The sequence below is a fragment of the Muscardinus avellanarius genome (assembly GCF_963383645.1).
Source record: "Muscardinus avellanarius genome assembly, chromosome: X".
Taxonomy (NCBI): Eukaryota; Metazoa; Chordata; class Mammalia; order Rodentia; family Gliridae; genus Muscardinus; species Muscardinus avellanarius.
This window is the reverse complement of record NC_137792.1, coordinates 67848460-67870469: the sequence shown is the minus strand read 5'-3', so window position 1 is coordinate 67870469 and position 22010 is coordinate 67848460. Positions and strand designations below refer to the sequence as shown.

The 22010-nt window shown below is 37.0% G+C and overlaps 1 protein-coding gene across 2 annotated transcripts in view; it reads right to left on the bottom strand.

Annotated features, from left to right (window-relative positions):
• FGF13 (fibroblast growth factor 13) overlaps positions 1-22010 on the bottom strand; it is a gene marked incomplete at both ends in the record, with an annotated part of 631857 nt that overhangs the window by 286096 nt on the left and 323751 nt on the right. The window contains one exon of one of the 2 annotated variants that reach the window (XM_080719269.1): positions 1383-1550. The exons of the other annotated variant lie outside the window; for it this stretch is intronic. Coding sequence (XP_080575395.1) covers positions 1383-1550 — 168 coding nt within the window. The remainder of the gene's footprint in view (positions 1-1382; positions 1551-22010) is intronic. 2 annotated transcript variants of the gene reach the window in all.

The window sequence follows — 22010 nt, the reverse complement described above, 5'->3', positions numbered from 1 at the left end:
CTCACTGTAATGGGTCATCACATGCACGTGCAGATGAATAAGTGTTGACATCAGAACTCAGACCCAAACTGGATAGCTTGGACACCAAAAGTATGGCAGAAAATAAATGCAAATGCTCTACTCTATTGCTGAAACAGAATCGAACATAGATACAAATAGGTATCTCAATTTCTGCCAATAAACACTTAAACTCTATTTGGAACAAAGAGAAGGAGAAATTTTGAGATTTCAAATTTTGTTTTCACATATATGAACTGGAGTTCACTTGGACTACTTTCCTTACATACTAATCTTCAAACAGAACCAGGTGGCAGTGTTTGGCAGATGAGAAATATAGCTGTAATGAGGATTCATTACATTCATTAATGTTGCAAAGGGGGCAACTTAAATCAGGAACAAATTCACTTTTAGAAAACATACAAAAACCATTTAGGCCAATGTGTACTTCAACTGCCAGAGGACAGATGAATTTTATCACTTCTAATGTTATTCACTGGAAAACTGCAATTATATTTGTTATGAGGAGAAGAAGGGCTAGTGTACAATAAGAAATTGGCATACACATTATAATACACAAATTCCATTTTGGAAGTTAAAGTGTATACAGATGGCAAAATTACCATATTTTATTTGTAATATGAAAAGTATTGTTTGCTATAAGTAAAAATACTGGAAAAATAAGTAAATACACTTTCTGGCCAGACAAGGTACATTAGATCGGCTTGTGACATGGATTAGGATGAATACCTTATTAATCTGTGTTTAAGTAACATCAGGTAGAGTTTTCCAAACCCATGCTTGAGCTGAAAAGAAGAATAAACTATATACAGTCTCCTGGAGGCATGCATTTCACTATGGCAAGGTGCAGCTTGACGTGCATTACATGGGAAGCTTGGGCCTCCTTCAGTGAACTAAGTGGATTATGAGCATTTTCCAGTGCAATGCAGAAGCGTAATGGAGTGGAGGAGAGTTGGCAAATTTGAAACACTCTTCTCATTTGTTCATTTTAGAAGGGTCATTCCTCAGCCGGCTGCTGCTTCAGGAATGCAAGGTGATGGGAACAGACTTGGGCAGATATTGGCTACAGGAGCAAGCAACTTTGGCAGTCCAAACAGGAGACTGTCAGGACATGAACTGAAAATGTTTCAGCTGAAAAAAAGCAGGAGGATGCTGTGTGCTGTGCTCGAGATGACTGTTTTATACAGTGTCCCATCTGAGACTGCATAACACATTCACAGGGGAGCCGGGGGATTCCTAGTTAGAGCAGGGGCCAAACAAAACACAGCACACCAGAGAGCAATGCACAATCCAAAAATAAAAAAGAAGAGAAAAAGAAAGGAGAAAGAGAAAACAAGCAAAACACACGTCGGTCGGGCACAAACCTTCGGGCTCTGTGTTCTCTTTGTGATGTACTTGCTTCAGCGGGCAGCAGAAGATTTCGTGACACTTAGCACGAAAGGGGGACTCTTTTTTCTTTAATTCCGCGGATTGGATGGAATCTTGTCGTAACATAATGTATTCCTGTGTGCCAGGGGGGGCGTCATCCAGAACTGTGGTCACCACATAACAAAATGAACTCAAGTTAGCGCTTCGTGAAAGCAGCAAACATCTTACATCAAACCTACTCCCAGGAAGATTAATGAAACAACATTCCTACATAAGGTCTCAAAGAAACACATCAATAACTTGGTGCTTTTAATTTTAGGGGAGGAGTCTATACTAAAGCTCTGAAACTAGCTACCCAATTATGTACAGCTTAATTGCTAATACAATGAAATTTTAATAGTGTTAAATTGTATCTAAGGTACAATCAAATATTTTAATATTGATACCATGTTGGGTCTAAATAAACACCATATAGAACTCATGCTTCAATTTGAGGTGCAACTGGTCAAATATAATGTTGACCGATTGTCAATGACTTAGCTTATATTTCTCTTCCTAGTGTGTGCCTGACTTCAAAGAAGTGTGTACAAGATGATTTTGAAAGAGAACTGGGTCCTTGATTCCTATCCTTTAGATGTTCAAAACCCCTTCATGAAGACAAGAGATTCCAGCTGAGAGCCTAATAATCAACAGTGGATCAAAGACCTACCTTATTAAGTTGCAGAAAAGCAGGGCCTGGTTTACTGATTTTGGCCTTAGATACATACTAGGCTCATCTCAGTCCTCATTTTCTTTTGAGGTCCCTTGCCTATTTCCTAAGTAGGATTGTAATCAGTGTTTTCCCCCTGCAAAAAACAGATGTCTGACTTTACAAGGTCTTCTGCTTTATGCCTTAGTCTTAAAATCACCTACCTAAGTGGATGCAAATTTGATCTGCATTGGCAGAATCAAGGAGCTAACCCCAGAATGTAGTTTTGCTCCTTCACACCCTTGCCAATGAGAAAATTCAATTTCACCAAGAGTGAGTCAGTGCCTCCAAAGCTGTGATTAATGATTTTCTGACACATTCTCCCCCAAATGCATATGATAAATATGCATTTTAGATAACTGATGTCAGCAGCAGCTTTCTTATGGGGAGAATAATGTTGTGGCCTTTGTAAAAATAAAATAAATGGTTTATGTTAGATGGGATCTGAATTTCTTCATCTAGCAAAACATTCCTAGATCACTGGCTTTGATCTTCATGGACTTTAAGATTTTGTTTTCATATTGCAGGAAAATGGTATATAAACCAACACTTTTAATTTTGTATTATGAGGTTAAAACAAGTTTTTTATAGACTGACTGTATATGAAATTGTTGTCTACCTTTATAAGTCATTAAATTATGCAAGAACATGATGAATATTTTAGTTAGTTCTATATTTTTCTGTCATTCAGCAGCAGTAATAAAAATATTATATAGACATACAACCTCAACTTTTCCTGGCAAGGAGTTCCCTTCATCTCTTAGGAACATTACTATAACTTCTTAGAATCTTGTTGGTAAATGCACATCTTTGCTGGCACCATCAGCTATTCAAAACATTGTGCAACAATTTCCTGCCATAAGCACATAGTTATGGTAATACACAGTTATCAAATTCCAGCTTCACAGCTGAAGACAAATTCTGATTTTACCATCCAAAATATTTAAAGAAAACTCCTCAAAATAGAATGCTTTAAAAATACAGCCATTCATGATTATATGAAAACTGAGAAATTCCATTTTCATGAACTGCTATCTAAAAAATATATTTTAAGATTAAATGGCAATTGAAGGATAAAAAAGAAAAAAATAACTTTTGGTAAACATACAGAGAACTTGTAATTCAGTAGTATGTGATAATTATCAGTAAATTTCCTTCCATTTTCATTGTTAAATACCAACAGTGATGTCACAAATGAGCATATCTAGAGATTAATGGTGGAACAAAACTAATAGACTTTGGCTGACTATCCAGCCATGAGCTCTTTCCAGCTTGTCATTAATTCCCAGAAAATGCCTTTCATTGCCATCATTAATGCTTAATTAGTTACAAATGGTTATCTGAAACGTACAACAAAATTCTGGTGAAAGCAATATATTGACTGATTCAAGAGCTAACCTGAAAATTCATCATGATGAGGAAAGCATGAAGGTCACAAAAGTTCAGGATAATTGCTTTCCAAAAAATTTCTTCTCTCTCTGCTCTGTTCTTTCATCAAATTGAATTTAGCAAGTGCAAAAGGTGCCAAGAGAAGAGCATTGAAGGAATCATCTTAATAATAACCATAGGAACAGAACATTTCCTTGAAAATAGTGAAAATTTTGAAGTTAATGGCTCAATTTGGGTCTCTCACTGTCTGCTCAATACTTCACATACCAGTCAATTTGGACAACAGGGGGAAAAAAGGGTATTCAATCTACAGGAGCTTGGTTTTTGCTCACATGTGAGCGAGAAACATTTTGAATTTTCTAACCCAAACTGGTATTGGATAAGAAATACCTTACTTGGGTCTTAAAATCTCTGATCTTAAAGTTATTATGGAGGAAAAATGAAATTATTACGTCAAACTGACTTTTGTTTTTTGTGTTTTTTTTTGGTGGTACTGGGGTTCCTGGAAACCCTTCTACCTCCGGGCTACACTCCCAGACCTATTTTATACTTTTTTATTTGGAAACAGAGTCTCTTAAGCCAGCGCAGCTGGCTTTGAACCTGCGCGATCCTCCTGTTTCCGCCTCCCAAACTCAGGGATTACAAGAGTGTGCAACCACGCTCGGCTACATCAAACTGACTTTTCCCCCATGCTTTCTCAAGTAGAAGAGTGGCAGTATATGTAGTGGACAATGAGAAAAAGGATATTTCTCATGGGATCCACACACTAAGGCAGTTGAGTACCTTCATCCCTAAGGAAGGGATGAGGATGCAATACTTGGATGGGAGGTGGGGAGAGGGAAACACTTTAAAGCGCATGATGTACTTATTCATATTGAAGTCAACTACTAAACCAAGCATTAGGAGGAAGGGATGGGGAGGGAGTGAGGTGAAGACTGGGTTGGGGCTGACTGGGTGATGTGTGCATTTATGCCTACACAAGTTTTTTTTTTTTTTTACCCCATTATGATGTATAAATACAATGTGCCAATAAAAAACTAATAGAAATATTAAAAATTAAAAAAAATTCTCTCAAAAAAAAGAAAAAGGAAAGAAAGCTTGCAAAGAGTTCAACTAAACAAAACAGGAAAAGTTGATCTTTTTAATCAATGAATCCAGTGTATTAAGCCAGTTTTCCCCTTCTAGTGCACATGACATCTACCCTTTAACAATCACTTCTCTGTTCATTTGAACCATTTTACCACACTTCATTTAGCGACTCCTGCTGCCTTTTCAAAGAACACATTTATCCAAATCTTGGAGGTGGGAAAAAAAGCTCTAGTTGGATGTATACAAAGCTTCCTCTTGTTTCAAAGGTTCAATTTGACTCTTCAAAACAGATAAGGTGATATAAAAGTGGTCATGGTTGACTTTTAGATCCAGAAGCCCTATCCTTTTCAAAAGGCTTCTGAACCTTAGAAAAACAGTACATTTCAAATATATAGCCAGTGCCCCCAGACTTGATAAAACGGTCCACCTACTTAGGACTCCTATATCCCACAAAAGGAGCACAATATATGCATGCAATTCCACACATCCACAGACACACAAACACTGATGGGTGGCATACTCAGACACACAGGTGACCAAAATAAGTGACCTTAGTGGTGTGATGATAATTATGTGCATAATCTATGAAAGCTAGTTTCCATTATAAAGTTTCCTGCTTACTAACCATTACGTGGGCATGCCTGCATCTAGATTTGGTTCCACAGCAGCAACAGTGGCCTGACAGTAAAATGCCCACACTCTTCTCTAAGCTTTTAAGCAATTCCTAGGATCAAGGACAGTGTCAGGGAGCAGTCAGGGTAACAGAAGAGAATGTAGTAGGATCTATGCCTGCTCATCCTAATATTCACATAAATATTTTCATTTTAATCTAGAGATAAAAAGCATCAATCTGTACAATAACTTAATCTCTGATAAAATTTAACTATTCCAAATGCACTCTATCTTTTAAATTTTTTTGTTTGCTTTTGCAGTACTCAGGATTGAACCTAGGTACCTGAGTGTATGAGGCAAGCACTACCACTTAGCTATCTCCACAACCCTTTTATGCTTTTTACTTTGAGACAGGAACTCACTAGGTTGCCCAGACTGACTTTGTATTTCCAGTCTTCCTGCTTCAGCCTCCTGAGTGGCATGCACCACTGTGCCCAGATTAAATGTGTTTCTAACTGGAATTCATCATTTATCTTTTTGTGTGTAGTAAACCCAGTTCTTGACTTATAGAACTTGTATCAATAGATACAACATTTCCCTCATAAAAAAGCTACCTAAGCTTGGCGTGGTGGCTCAAGCTTATAATTCTAGAATTCGGAGACTGGAGGATCATGATTCAAGGACAGCCTCAGCTACTTAGTAAGGTACTTCCCAACTCAGTGAGACCCTGTTTAACAAAATAAATTAGTAAGTAAGTAAATAAATAAATAATAAATAAATAATTAAATAAATGGATTAAAAACAGCTACCTAAGTATTTGGTAGATTTGACAAATATTACCACACAATTCTCCATGTCATTCCTCACAAAAGTTCTTTAGCAATAATTTGATGCAAACTTTTTTTTCTTAAAAAATAAGAAAAGCAAATATTAGGAAGAGGAAATGACTTGAAAAATTCACACTGTTGTTAGGAAAACCCATCCTACAGTCCAGGATTCTAGTCTATATTGCCAGAAAATATAAAGGAAGATGACTTTGTAAAAACATTGATACAATGACAGTGATAAGGTACTTTAGTATTTCTTAGCTTCAAAGATTACCTCTGTTTACAATGATTATTTTCTTTATTCAAAGACAGAAAAACAACCAGTCACAGTCTAGGAAATGACACAATACTACAAACGGTTCCTCCTCCTTACCAGGCTTCTGGAACTCACAAGGTTTGCTGGCTTGAAGCTTTAAGCAGTTGATAAGCCCTCAATTATGTGATGGTGCTGTTTTTTTTCTTTTAAATTAATTTTTCACAAAGATTACTCAACATAATGATGCATGATTTTAAATAAAAGAAAATCTGAGATCACTAGGGCAACATAAATGGGTACAGCAACAACAGGGACTACCAATAAAATTTATTAGACAAATATTTACTGCAATAAGAAAACACTTTAAAAATTCTTTGAAACTGAAAATGTGAAAAGTATACAGATTACCAAATGTCCTCACATAATCAGGACCAAAGTGAGAAGAAAATAGACTAATTACCACGATTAGAAAAGTCCATAGAAGAACAGGATGTATTGGACCTCCATTTTGCTGCCCAGGTAACAATCTACTTATTTGTATATGATAACTAAGCTTTAATACCATAATGGATGCTATCCAGATGACAGTTTAAATGTATACAATTTACTTAAATAAATTGTTTATGGAACAGAATAGTTTGATGATAATATACATTTGACTTGGTGAAACTAGAAACTTTCAAAGGCTTCTAGACATTTTAGTTACATTCTCCTCTGCAATGTCCCCCATTCTCCATTCAGTCTTTCTTCCATCCCATTGTTCTTCGCTCTTTTCATAGTAGGATGAAATGCAAACTCTCTGCAATGGTGCTTCCCCATCCTCAATTCCGTCACATGCCTCCTTTCTAGATCACACTAAATTCTTAGTCCCTAGAATATTCTGGTAATTTTCCAGTTCCTAGAATATTCTGGTAATTTTCCAGCCTCAAAGCCTTATACTCATTTGCTGTTTCTGCTCCCTCTTGGCTGCACATGCCTTCCCTCCAAATTCCCTTTTATATATTTTACAGTTCTACTGAAATGCACCCCTCACATATGCTTTTTCAGCTACCTTAGTTAGGTTTATACTTGTCGTGGTATGTAAAGAGCTGGGTGTGGTAGTATGCCGAGATCACCCACTTCCTCTCGGCTTCTGCGTGTGTGATCCCCCACGTAGTCAAATCAGCATATAGCCCCAAGAGCGGGTGTCGTCTCTGGCCAAAAAATAAACTCCTCCACTTTTAGATATTCTTTCATAACTATTATTCTTTTGGTAATGATTCTTTTAACTCTCCACACGAATTGCTCCGGTTGTGTAAGATCAGGACTGTGAGAGAAACTGAGTCCGTGGAAAATAAACTTCCTGGTAATTTGTCTAAGCCTCTAAATGTTCTCGGCTTTGTTCAAGTGGTAATAAAATCTAGTTAGAATTCAGATGCAGCGACAGCATTCCATTCAGTAATTACAAACGCGGATTTCCCCTCTATCTTTGACTTTCATTAACACACAGTAAAAGCATTAAGTTAACTGAAACCATTAGCCCTAAAGGGGAGGCAACTGGTAACTGTTTATCCTTGCGATCCTGCCTAGATACGGAGAAGATACACTTTATGAGCAGCTAATACTGCCCAATACAATAGAGCCTGAATCACCACATCTCCCCATGCCTGACTTATGGACTAAGCCCTAAAGACGGAAAGTTCCAAAAAGTTAAAGAACACTCCATGAGAAGCCTATTCTCTAAGGCCTGGGCATGCCGTTTCTTCTGGAATTTGCCCTTCACAAGGACAGCCGGATCTGCTGTGGGTTCCAGAGAAGATTCTGAGCTAATCTCTCGAATACCGGACTAACTTGTTTTTCTTTACCTTGATTATTGATTTATGGTGATTACACTCCTTTCCTTTTTTTTTTTTTTTTACTATTAATCCCACTGGTGAAAGATATAAATTTTCTGGGTTCTTGTAATAAAGTATCATTAGCTCAAGAAGCACTTGTCCATGTCAGATTCTTTCCAGAAGCGCCGTAAATAGGAACTTAAAGAAATTTATTTCCTAGAAGGGAAAGAATCGCTGCAGATAAGTGGCTGCAGTACGGCACCCTATCCTCACCCATCTTTTCTGAGATTTTTCGACCGCAAGTGGGATCACCCCAAACTCAACTGAGTGGCTTGCGGCAGTAGTACATGCCTATAATCCCAGTACTTGCAAAGCTGAGACAGGAGAATTACAGATTCAAGGACAGCCACAGCAAATAGTGGCTCATCAGTCTTGAAAGACCCGGTTTTAAAATATAGTAAGATAAAATAAATTAAAATAAAATAGGGCTGTGGATGTAGCTCAGAGGTACAAAGCCCCTGAGCTCAATACACATTACCACAAAAATTAAAAATAAAATAAAAATATGTACATATTTATGACTTGCCTGACTCTCATCCAAATAATACAAGCTCCTGAGTCGGGGACATATATATCTCCTTTACCATTCTATATATTGGGTACAGGGCAGGTTTTACTCAAAATACACTCAGAGAATTCTATTAACCAAATGAAAGATGCCAACCTTCTTCCTAAAGACTTCCCACGATGCTAAGGCCAATGGCCATATCACTTTTCTCACTTTTAATTTCCATATTAACTTCATAGGAAAATCATCTTTGATGCCATGAGATTACTTTTGGGTTAATATTCTGGGCCTTTGCTAAAAACATCAATAGACAATTAGTTTGATATATATGCCTTTCTTTTACAACTGAAATGTAACCTCCCAGAAGGCAAGAATCATGTCTCAGTAATCTTGGGGAACATCTTTACTTTCCCGTGATCTTCACTACTTTGTGCAGGGTAGTTATGTATGCATGCACACAATGAGCTTCTTCTGGGATAATCACACCTATTGGTGGAAAGAGGACATTGCCTGGCACCTAGCAAGAAGTAGGAGCTTCAGTGGAGGAATCATTGAACCTTCCATAGATGGAACTGTTGACTACTGTGTTCTGATGATTACAATACCAGTATTCCAAAAGGCATGGTAACACATGCCTGTAATTCTAGTACCTGGGATTCTGAGACAGGATATTCACTGGTCTAAGAACAGACTCAGCAGCTTAGCAAGTCTCTTAGCAACTTAGCAAAACCCTGTTTTCAAAATAAAAAAGGATGAAGCTGTAGTTTGAAGGTAGGATACCATTGGGTTAAATCTCCTTCAACAAAATAAATAAAATAAAAAAGAAATTAAAAGAAAAGAAAACCAGTGTTCACACACTCACTCACTATTTTCTGCATGACTTCTGAAATGCCTCTTCATCTCTCTGAACTATTTCCTCATTTCTTTTTTTTATGGTACTGGGGTTTCTAGAAACCCTTCTACCTCTGGGCTACATTTCCAGACACACACACACACACACACACACACACACACACACACACACACACACACGATATATATATATATATATATATATATATATATATATATATTTTTTTTTTTTTTTTTTTTTTTTTTTGAAGCGGGGTCTCTTAAACCAGAGAGGCTGGCTTCGAACCTGCACGATCCTCCTGTTTCTGCCTCTCAAGTGCGGGGATTACAAGCATGCACCACCATGCCCAGCTCCTCATTTCAATAAGAAAAAATCTGTATTAGGCCAGGGTTTCTCAATATCAGTACTTCTGACATTTAGAACCAAATACTTCTTTGCAGGGGAGGGGCTTGTCCTGTGCATGGTGAAGTGAGCAGCACCCCTAATCTTTATCCACTTGATGCCAGTAGCACAGTTGTGATAATCAAAAGTGTTTCAAGACATGGATATTTTATAAAAGCTCCCCAGGTGATTTTTATTTATTTATTTTGTTGAAGGAGATTTAACCCAGTGGTGTCCTACCTTCAAGCTACAGCTTCATCCTTTTTTATTTTGAAAACAGGTTTTTGCTAAGCTGAAATAAGAGAATTGCAGGTTTGAGACCAGCCTTAACAATTTACTGAATACCTCACCAACTTGGCAAGACTTTATTTCAAAAAACAAAACAAAACAAAACTACACTGCAGGTTTGTTTATCTTGGAGGTAGAATGTCCCTGGGTTCAATCCATACACACATGTACAAATATGTCTTTCCTAAATGAAAAAATACAAACCACGTATAATCTTGCTGATCCAGAGAAGCTTTCACATAACCTTCACTTTAGTTTTCCAGAAAATGTAGCAGGAATGAACCAAGGGAAAAAAAAAAAAGGACTGTATTGCTCATGGATGATCAGACTGACTGATACTCAAATGCCATATTTCTTTCAAAATGACATCTTGAATTTGTTTAAAATGCTTGTGACTGGTTTCATTGAAAATTATTATTTGGTATCACTTGTTTTGTCAATAATACAAAATGCTTTTGGCCACAGTGTTCTAGGGATTAAAACACCTCAGCAGCCTTTAAAAATGACATCCATATTGATTCTAGACATTGCTTTTGCATTTTATTTTGTGTCTATTACTATGCATATCTATGGAGGTCACTGGCTTCATTTAAGGTGAAGTTTCTCAAATAAATAATTGTGTTGCACATGTTGTTCCAGCAAGCTTAACCAGTGTGTGTGTGTGGGGGGGTGACTTACACATGCCTATGCTTTTAACAACTATTAATACAGAAGCCTCAGTTAGGTTCACAGACTGTCATAGCTACTCATGGAAACTATCTTACCTGAAATCTCCCACCCTTTGATTTTAAGACCTTTCTTAGGCAACATGACCAGCTAAATTACTAGAGAAAGCCTATTTTATTACTACTCTTTTCCATTTTTAAAGCATTACATCTCAGAAGGTTTAGGTTTCTGTGCCAAAATACTGCTGAGTTTACTCTCAAACATTACAGTTATGCTTTTCTAAAAGGTTTGTGCTTCAACATAATGATTCCAGCATGCCAAAAGACTCCTGCAGTACTCCTTTTCATGGTCTTCTTCATATTTACATTTTGGGTTTTGAAAGCAAAATCCTGATCCAAATCTCATTATTCAAGGAGAAATCTGGTCCTGGTGGTTTCCCTAAGTCTTCTGAGATGTCTTGTGAGTTCAGGAAATTCCACCTCAATGTTTTTGTTGAATTCCAGGAATTCTTTGCTTTCACTTCCAACAGCTAGAAATTTTACTGTAACATTCTTGAAAACTGTATGATTAGGAGAGTGACCAATGGTATCCACTTCATTTCTACTTCTCCACAATTCTCCTCTCACCAGTTATCTGAGTAGCAAAATTGTTTGACTTTGTTAGTCAAGAATTATCCTTATTGATACAGTGTAAATATAGAAAGCACCCTAAAATTTATGTGTTAGGCAATTTACCAATGTTCAGAGGTGAAATAATTGAATCATGAGGGCTATGTATTCATCTATTTGATGAATTGGTGATTTGAATAGACTTACTGGGATGTATTGAAAACTACAGTCATGTGAAGCAGATCACTGGGGCATGGCCTTAGGAATATAATTGTCCCTGGACCTTTCTCCTCCACACCTTTCCACCATGATATTCTTGTCTTGCTTCACCCATAGAACAAGGGAGCCAATCAATCATGAGCTGAGATGAAATGATGATTCAGAGATGAAATGGTTAACCAAACTAAACATTTCCTCCAATAAGTTGTTCTTATCATGGATTTTGGTTTCAGTGATGCAAGGTTGACAAATGTACTTATTTTCAAGCATGCATAGTTCCCTTCCTTCACTTTTTAGTCAGTTTTCTGAGATAATACATGCTTTATCACCTACTGGCACATATTTCACCCTAGTGACATTGATAAGAAAATAACTTGAGTACATTAGGAATGACTCTTTGGCAGGAACCATAAAGCAAATACCAATATATGGGCAAATATATAAAAACTTATCTCTAAGATGATGAAGTATGCATACATCATTGTGGCTTTGTTCTCTCACACTTTCCATTTAATATGGCTGTGCCAATGCCTGGAGTAGCAGTAAGAGGAGGAAGAGGATTGAGAAAGAAGGGTAAGAGAAAGCTCTTACAATCTATCAAGATATGAGTACCAGCTTCTCTTGTATCATTAAAAATATGCACTGGTTAAATCCTTCTTCCTCTAGTTAGTCACAAGCTGCACTCAAGCTCATCAAAAGGCAGTTAGTTCAATTTGGTCTCAACATCATATATATCAATTTTCAAGCTTAAATGGTCTTCAACACCTTCAGAAAATTTAGTCTCCATCTTCATGCTGAGAAATTCACCTTTTTACAGAGTTAAAAGAAGCACATTTTAGCTAATGGAAAGTACCAGAATATAGCTCCCAATTAAAGTAATTGAAATCCAAAAAATAGTTCTAATAAAAAAGAAACATTCCAATTAAATAAGTGCTTTTTTGGCACCTGTGTCTGCTGCAATTTCTAGCTCATCATTCAGTAAGCATAGCTTGGAATTTTTTCCTCAGGAATTTCTACAGGGAATTTAGATGGGAGAATATTTTGTGTCAGTTTAGAACCCACTTGGAATTTGTTTGAGAAGAATTTTAAGCAAATGGTATTTGAGTTTGTTTACTCTTGGCAGCATTTCTGTTTAAGAAAAAGGCATTATGATTATTATAAAAGCCACAAGCCATCAAAGTCCTTAAAATAGCATTTAACAATTTAGTTGTAAATGAATCATAAGCTCTTAGATTTAACTTCCCTCTCATTCCCTGTAAACCTAGCTGGTTAAGTGAGATTTTAGTAAAAGAGTACTCAGTCTCATTTTCGTATTTAAAGCAGGGTCTTCCAAAGTGGACGCTAAGCTGAATTTGAGACTTAAAATACATGCATTCGCATAACAGTGTGTGTGTGTGTGTGTGTGTGTGTGTGTGTGTGTGTGTGTGTATGGGGGATAATGGAGATTGAATCCAGGACATTCTACATTAAAGCAACACTACTTGTCACTTTTTATTTGATTTTTTGAAACAGGGTATTGCTAGGTTTCTGAGAATCTTAACTCACTGCTGAAGCTATCCTCAAACCTGCAATCCTCCTGTCTCAGCCATCCAAGTACTGGGATTACAGGTGTTTGTCACCACACCCAGATCACATTATGTTATCAAAGTCAATCACTAAGTGAAACATGAGAAAGAGGGAAGGGAGAGGAAATGGAATAGGAATTGGGTAAGGAATAAATGAGTGATGCATGCATGTATACCTCTATCATCTTGTACTCCATTAAGATGTATGACTACAATGTACCAAAAAAATTAAAAGATAAAATAAAGATAGTAAAATTGATATCCTGATATATGCTACCCACTTTCATTTACCATCTCCAATATTTACAGCAATAAGTGAGGCAGGTAATATTATTGTTCCCATTCAACACAAAGAAATCTGAATATCAAAGGGGTTAAGGGACACTTTCAAAGTACCTCAGGATAGATCGCTGGGATTCAAACCCAGACCTGCATGCATACATATCCTATACCATAACACTGTACCCTATCTCACACTTGTTTATATATCTGCAATACAGTGAATAATGGCCCTTCAAAAATTCCCAAATCCTAGTTGCTGGAACCTATGACTATGTTACCTGAAGGCCATGAATGGATCTAAGGTTGTCTATCAGTTGACCTTTAAATGATTTCAAATTAGTCTTTATTATTACATGAGTAGGCCCAATGTAATCACATACAGTCTCAGAAAAGGAGAGATAGGAGAAAATGGCACAAAGATGAAAAGGAAAAAGAGGCAGGATAAATGAAAAGTGTGAGAAGACTTTGTCACTGCTAGCTCTGAAGATGGAGTGAGAGAGACATAAGCCAAGGAATATACATGGCCTCCAGAAGCTGATAATGACCCTTAGTTGACAGCCAGCAAGGAAACTCAGAGTTCTTTCCTATGAGGAACAGAATTCTATTAACAACTAAAATGAACAAGCGTATAGATCCTCCCCTAGAGGTTCCAAAAATGGAATATAGCTCTATCAAGGCTTGTCTTTTGACCTGAGGAGATGTGTGTCTGACTTCTGACCTAAAAAAATGGAAGATAACACATTTGTGTGGTTTAAGCCACAACATTTGTGATAATTTGTTATGGCAACAATGGAAAATGAATATAACATTCAGACTTTAACACTAAAAACCTGGATAGATTCAAAAGCCTATAAACTCACTATAATTGGTGGTAAATATCAGTACCTTGATTACCTAGGAGACTCCTCCTAGTCCAGGAAAACCAGGAGGAAGGAATTAGAAGATGATGAGGTAGAAAAAAGGGGAGGATGAGTGAGTGCAGTTTTACACTTCACAGACAGAAGGAACAGGCCACAACCCTAATTTAAAAACCTGCTGCTGCCATGGAAATCAGTAGTTACTGACTGATGTTCGTATAGTCCCACAGGAGCCTCTGTCAAAAGTTTTGTTTCATAGTGGCACTAAGGAGCCACGAAAAGATAATTTATGCAGGGCATATATGGGGACAAAGGTACTACTGAAATAGGCAAATGCAGCCATGACTCTATTCCCCTTGAATTTCACAGGAGCAAAGTTTCCACACCAGGAGGCCGTGAGCGCCCCAAATCTGATTTCCCTGTCTTTTATGATGGTCCATGCCAGTTAGTCATCACTGACATGCCTCCAATTTTTTGCATTAACTAGATGTATATTTAAAATTTTGCTTATTTAGAGAGTGTCTGCTGCTGTCATCTAGAAATTGGAATATGCCATGTTTCAAATGCTTGACATGTGATGGGCCAGTTGAATTCTTTTCCAATGGTCATCCTAAAGGTAACCCTTTGCTTCCTCCATAATGAATAGTACAGAGCGTTCAAAACTATGCACAGTAATTCCAGACCAAATGTTCTTCATAAATTATCTCCCAGGCAATTAGATGTTTGATTTCCAAGTGATTGAACAGATACTTTGAGAATTTCTATAAAATGCAGAAGAATCCCAATCCTTTTAGGAGTGTCTACAGAGCACCTTTTTTCTTTTCTTTCCATATGCCTTTGTAAAACACCTGGTTAACTGGCAACCTCCCCAAGACAAGCATAATGTATGTGAGACATTCTCAGCTTCTTGAGATATCACTTGACTCAAATCCCTATCTTTCAAACACGTTTACAGATGAATGGTTTTCATTACTATTTCATTTCATTGAATGTGTTTATTTATCTGTTCTTTTTAAATATTCATTCTAATTTTTATTATTTACTTTTTCTTCTATATTTGGAGTCATTTTGGTTTGTTCTATGTTTCCATGAATTTTAAAGTTAGTTTTGATATCTTTCTTCTTTTTATGTAGGCATATATACTTATAAGTTTTCCTTAAATGGGTATCGTCACTATATCCTATAAGATATGGCATGTTTTATTTTTATTTTCATTAATATCTAGGTATTTCTTATTTCTTATTTCTTTATTTTTTAACATTTTATTTGTGCACTGTTTTCATACATCTTAATGGGATAAAAGATGGTGGAGACATATATGCACACATCATCCAAATAGCCCTTACCCACCCCCATCAAATTCCCTCCCTGTCACTTCTTCCCATAGTTAGTTTATTGATTGACTTTGATATGTTTGTTTAAATACATCATGTACTTTAGAGATTTTCCCTCTTCCCCCCTGCCATCCCCTTAGTTAGGTCATCTTATTTCCTCCTCTATAGGATCTTCTTCATTTAGGGTTCCTTCTGTTACCCATTTCTCCCTAGCTTTCACATATTAGGGAAAGCATCCAATTTCTTCTTTTTTGTGATTGACTAATCTCACTTAACATAATATCCACCAGTTCCATCTATTTCCCTGTAAATGATGTAATTGTGTTTTTCTTTATGGTTGAGTAAAATGCAATTGTTGTGTAATCCATTCATCTGTTGATGAATGTCTAGGCTGGTTCCACAGTTTGGCAATGATGAATTGTGCAACTATGAACATAAATATGCATGCATTACTTTGGTTTTTTGGTTTCCTTTCTTTTAGCTAGATACCCAAAAGTAGTATTGCTGTATCAAATCATAAATTTGTTCCCATTCTTCTGAGAATCCTCTATACTGTTTTCCAAAGTGGTTACATTAATTTGCAATCCCACCAACAATGTTTTAGTGTTCCCACTTCTCCAAATCCTCACCAGCATTTGTTGTTGTTTGTGTTTTGAATAATTGCCATTCTAGTTGGAGTTAGGTAAAATCTCAGAGTAGTTTTGATTTGCATCTCTCTGACTGCTAATGATGTTGAGCATTTTTTTCATGCATTTATTGGCTATCAGAATTTCTTCTTTAATGAAATGTCTAATTAACTTGCCCATTTTTTGATTGGGTTCTTTGTTTTTAGGTCTTGAGTTTCTTGATTTCTCCATATATTCTAGATATTAGCCCTCTATCAGAGAAGTAGCTGGCAAAAATCTTCTCCCATTCTGTTGGCTCTCATTTTAGCTTCTTGACAGTTTCTTTTGCTGTACAGAAGGTCTTCAGTTTCATGCAATCCCATGTATTGATTCACCTTTTCGTTGCTTGTGTCTTTGGGGTCTTGTTGAGAAAGTGTTTATCTGTGCCTGTGTGTTACAGTGTTGGACTTAGGCCCTCTTCAAGGAGCCTCAAGGTTTCTGGTCTAATTTCCAAGTCTTTGATCCATCTTAAATTGACTTGTGCAGGGTGAGAGAATAGAATTTATTTCCATTTTTCTTCATATTATTAACCAGTTTTGCCAACACCATTTGTTGAATAGGCTATCTTTCTTCCAGTGTATGTTTTTTGCCCCTTTGTCAAAAACTAATTGGCTATAAGTGTGTGAATTTGTTTCTGAGTCTTCTATTCTGCTCCATTGTTCTATGTATCTCCCTCTCTGTTTCAAATATCCTTCCTCATGATATCAGAAAGTTTTAAAACCACTGCCTTAGATCACATGGTTTAGATTAGTAAAAGCTTGCCCCAGAAAATATTATCTGTATCTAAGAGAGTGGTAGCTACCACTTGTATCTGGAGTTCTAAGACGTGCCTAGAAGTAGATATGTCATGGAGAAGAAATCTAAACACATGGTTTAGGAAAACAAGGTTAATGTTATCTTTCTTTTAAGGGAGAAAAACTAGATATTAAATCCAGGGACATTCTTCCTTTCAGCCATACCCCTATCCTTTGTTTTTTTTTGAAACAGGTTTCACTAAGTTGGAGAAGGCCTCACTGAGGAGCTGAGGCTGGCCATGAGCCTGTGCACCTCCTGTCTCAGCTACCCATGTAATGAGATTACAGGTGTTCACCACAAAGCCAGCTCAGTGATGTCATCTTTACCATCAGCTGTGCTGCATAATACTTGCACTAGCTTCAACACATAAGTTTTATATCGTAGTGTTAATACTCATCTTACTTTCACTACTCCAGGCAAAAATCAAACAAAATCAGCATAATCAAACAGTTATACTCTAAAAATCCTTAGATACTGCAGAATTACCCTACTCTAGTTTGGAAGTAAAGCTCACTTTCATCTCTATTAGCCAGAATATTTATCTGACTGCATCTTTAGCCAAATTGTGGTAATCAGGCACAAGGAAGCAGGGATGGGGTGGGGGACATAAGGCAAGTATATGTGATCCTACCTTATAAAATAAAGCTTTTTTTCTCAGGCACATAATACAAACTCATCTCTGAACTAGGAGGCCAAGACCTACATCTAGACTATCAAGTTCCAGCTAATGGAGAAAAGATCAATTATTTCAAATGTGATAGAAGAAATGCCAACAGGGACCTAGAGTATAGAGTCTGGTCACTGAAAGGCTTATTAAACTGTAGACAATGCACTCAGTCACTTCAACCATGGAGAATGGATATCATAAACCATTCCATATTTTGGTTGAACAGTCTCTATGAACTAGGCATTGTTCCAATATGGAAATCCCATAATAATGAGAGCAATTTGTTAGGAGAGGAAGCAGATTAAGAGAATTGCCTAATAATGAGACTCATTATCCACCTAGATAAAGAATGTCTATATCTTTGATGATTATGATGGAAGAAACAGAAGGGATCGCCAATGACAATGCAAATTACCAGGAGAAGTGTGTCCCAGGTTCTGGTCCTGCCCCTATCACACCTTTGCTGTGGGACCTGAGCAAGTTAATCCTTGTCTAGGTCCCAGTTTTCTTAACTGTGAGAGTTTGGCAAGACCAAGGCCTTCTCCTCCCACATTCCATAGGAGTAAGGCCTGAAAAAGCATAATTTTTATTTGAGTCTATCAAAATGTTTTGATGATGTAGGTGGAAAATACTGGATGTTGTTATGATGATACATTGAAGATTCAAATACAAATAGACTAGTAACCAATTTGAAGTGCTCATCATTTCATTTTGAAAATACTTTTCTATAGAGTAGCTCATCTTGATTTCATTTCAGTCTTAACAACTAGGAAATATCGATGACAAGTATTATCCTGCTTGTAACAGGAAAGGAACCTGAGGCTCAGGGAGTCATTTTCTGCAGTTTATCCAGAAAATACATGGCAAAATTAGAAACAGCCTGATCTCTGATCCCAAATCCAGCATCAAACACAGATTTGATAGATTCAATACACTTATTAGATAACCATTCATTCAGCACTTACTACGTACCAAATGCTGTACTAGACACTGTCTGGAGCATACAGAGTTGAGCAAAGCAATGAATGTTTACAGTTACAGCTGTAAGAAAAGCAATGAATCTTTACATTTACATAAGGTTAATGAATAAAGTAATCAGTCTTTACCTTTTGTTCTATACAACTCTCCAGAGAAAGAAGGCATATATGTATGACAGGTATGTTGATATATCATAGACTTTTTATCTGTAAAGCAACACACTAGATGCCATGCAAAAAAGTGTGCAACCTGAACATATTTTGAGCTAGGGAAATTGGAAGCTACTGGTAAACTTAGAAGCAACCTGGGAAGGAAAACACTATTAGATAGGGATTATTCAATTAAGGTCTGCTATCACTGCTGCTTGAAAGCAAATTACACCTGACAACCCTTTTTATTTTACTTTTTGAATTTAAATACAGCAACAATAACGACAAAAAGTGTTGAAAGGGGTCCCTCCAAACTGGCTGAGAAACTGTACTTCTAGAGAGAAACACAAAGATTTAATCAGCACTTCCACTTACTTAGCTGCTGGAGAAGATGGTAGTGCTTTTCCTCATTGAATTAAAAGGCAACAAACCTCTAATTTTCCATGTTTTGGCAAGAAAATTATAAGTAGCTATGACCCTGGGATTGGCATGAATCTAAATATAAGTAAGTGTGAATGCTGTCAGTTATGGGCATGTGTCCCACTAAGCATTTGGGGTGGAAGATAGGAACACTCCTTAGCCAGATGCCTCACAGAAGCTTCCCAAACCTTGGGGTGCTGTTCTTCACAGGGATTTTTACCTGGCCATGCTTACTCTATCCTGCCTTATGGGGCACAGTTTCAGCTTGGCAAGTGGCTTCGCATCTACACAGAGGTGTGGCCAGTATCTTATGCACTCAGCTTTACCAGAGGGCCTGTTATGACTCACTCTGGCCACTTCATACACATAATGGATGAATTGAAGATGACAGTTTTTGATTTATGTCTGGTGCCCATTTATCCTTGCACATTAGGGAATGAAGTGAGAGGCATGAGGGTCTCTCCTACTACTAGAAATATAAGGCCATGTAGCATCTGCAGAAGCCTAGAAATTATCTAATCCATCAAATTTTTGGAAGCTGCCCCATCTCAAGTATGACCAAACACAAAGATAGCTCGTAAAGGTCCTACACAAAAAAGTGCCTTGAAAGTTTACTGGAAGACCCAGAATAGAATCTCAGTCAATATTTTTAATTAAATTGCTCCCATCTGGCCATTTTAATAATAATTTCCATCAGAAAATAACCCAAGCATCTCTGAGTGTGTGGAGTTAATGAGGACTTACTCCAAGGAAGATCTACCTCTAATCTACACCCTCATTCCTTTTGTTGTTGTTGTTGTTGTTGTTTTGAAACAGATTCTATTGGTTGCTGAGACTCTTGCTAAGTCTTAAACTTGTGATCCTCTGTCTCATTCTCCCAAGTATTGTGATTACATGTGTGTACCACCAAACCATCTTTGATTCTCTGAACCACTGAAAGAGTGTACCTTTCCATAACAAAAAAATAAGACTCACCCACCAACTACTCCATACAATGTCACATACTAATTCTCCCATTACCTTCCCCAAATCAATACCTACTCCCTATTATCTAAAACTTTATCTAGTTGAATTAGAAGTAAGGTGATCCCAACATATTCAGGTAGATGGTTTGGTTTTCTTATTACTTCTTATCTGCTGCTGGCAAATCTTGGGAGAGTAAGTAGAGGTTGGGGACACAGATGCAGGCAGCACTAAATTTGTTCTCAGGAGTCTGGATCAGCATCCTATTCAACACATTATGATGTTGGCTAATTAATAACCAACAAGAAGTCAAGACAATAAATAGGAGGTAGAAAATGTGATAGCAGATAATGAAGATGGCCAAGGAAACAGGTGGCTATGCAACAGATGAAATGAGAATGAAGAATCATCCAGCCAAATTCAGAAGTTCAGGGCTCACAGAGCCATTCCATAGAACATGCAGTCAGACACCAAGAGTTTTCATAAGAAGGGTGCTACCTATGCAAGTTACTTGAAAAAAACTTTTATTTTCTTTTTTTGTGGTACTGGAGATGAAACCCTGGGATATCCTACCTCTGAGCTACACTCCCAGTTCTGTTTTTTTTTTATTCTTTATTTTGAAACAGGGTTTTACTGAGTTGCAAAGGTCCTCACTAAATAGTTTGTGCTTTCCATGAACCACAATCCTCCTGTCTCAGCCTCCCAAATGCTGGTATCACAAGTGTGTGCCACCATGCCTGGCTGAAAAAAAAAAACAAACAAATATTTGACTTAAGTAAAGGAGATGGACTGGCAAAAAGGAAGTGGAATGGACATATTATCAAGCATAGTGGTAAAAATAAGTCCTCAGTTTTTCCTAACACTGTTCCCTGAAATAGCATAGCAGTAAGAAAATCTGGGGTAAACGTTAGCCCCATTACCTATTAGCTCTGTGATCCTGAATCAGTCATTTGAATTTCTGAATCTGCATTTTTTCATTTGCAAAGTAGATAAAATTGTGCCTTCCTTACTACTTCACAGGGAAATATTAATTAAAATGGGAAATAGGGCAACTGACACCATCTGGGCTATTCTAGATGAATATGTTAAGGGAAGGGAAAAGAGGGCAAGAAGAATATCATATATAATGCAAGTTTCTCTGCTCTTACCTTAGAGGTAGCATTTGAAAGAAAAATCAAGTATCCTTAGGACCATGGTGAAATCTTATGTTAAAGGCAGGTAGGAGAGACCCAAAGATAGCTGGAAAGACCCTTCAAGAATCTTGAATTTACTCTTTTCAACACTATTTTAGTTGGAGTTTTCTCCCACTACTTGATAAAGTTTGGATTTATAAATATACATCATTTTTTACCCAAATCATTGACCCTCTAACTCTTGTCCCTGACGGCAGAGTGAATTTCCCCACATCTGTGAGAAGTGATAGAAGGCCAAATTATTGTTCAGATTTCTCAGGCCCAGCTTATTTCCCTAAAGTAGAGACCAGAAATAAAAGGCTATGCTTGGGCAAAAGGTATGTAATACATTAGGGTTTCTCAGAAAACAGATACCATATTTACTCAAAGTGATTGCAAAATGGCAGGAAAGAAGCCAATATGTATGCATTTCCAAATAACAAAAATAGATATCTAAAA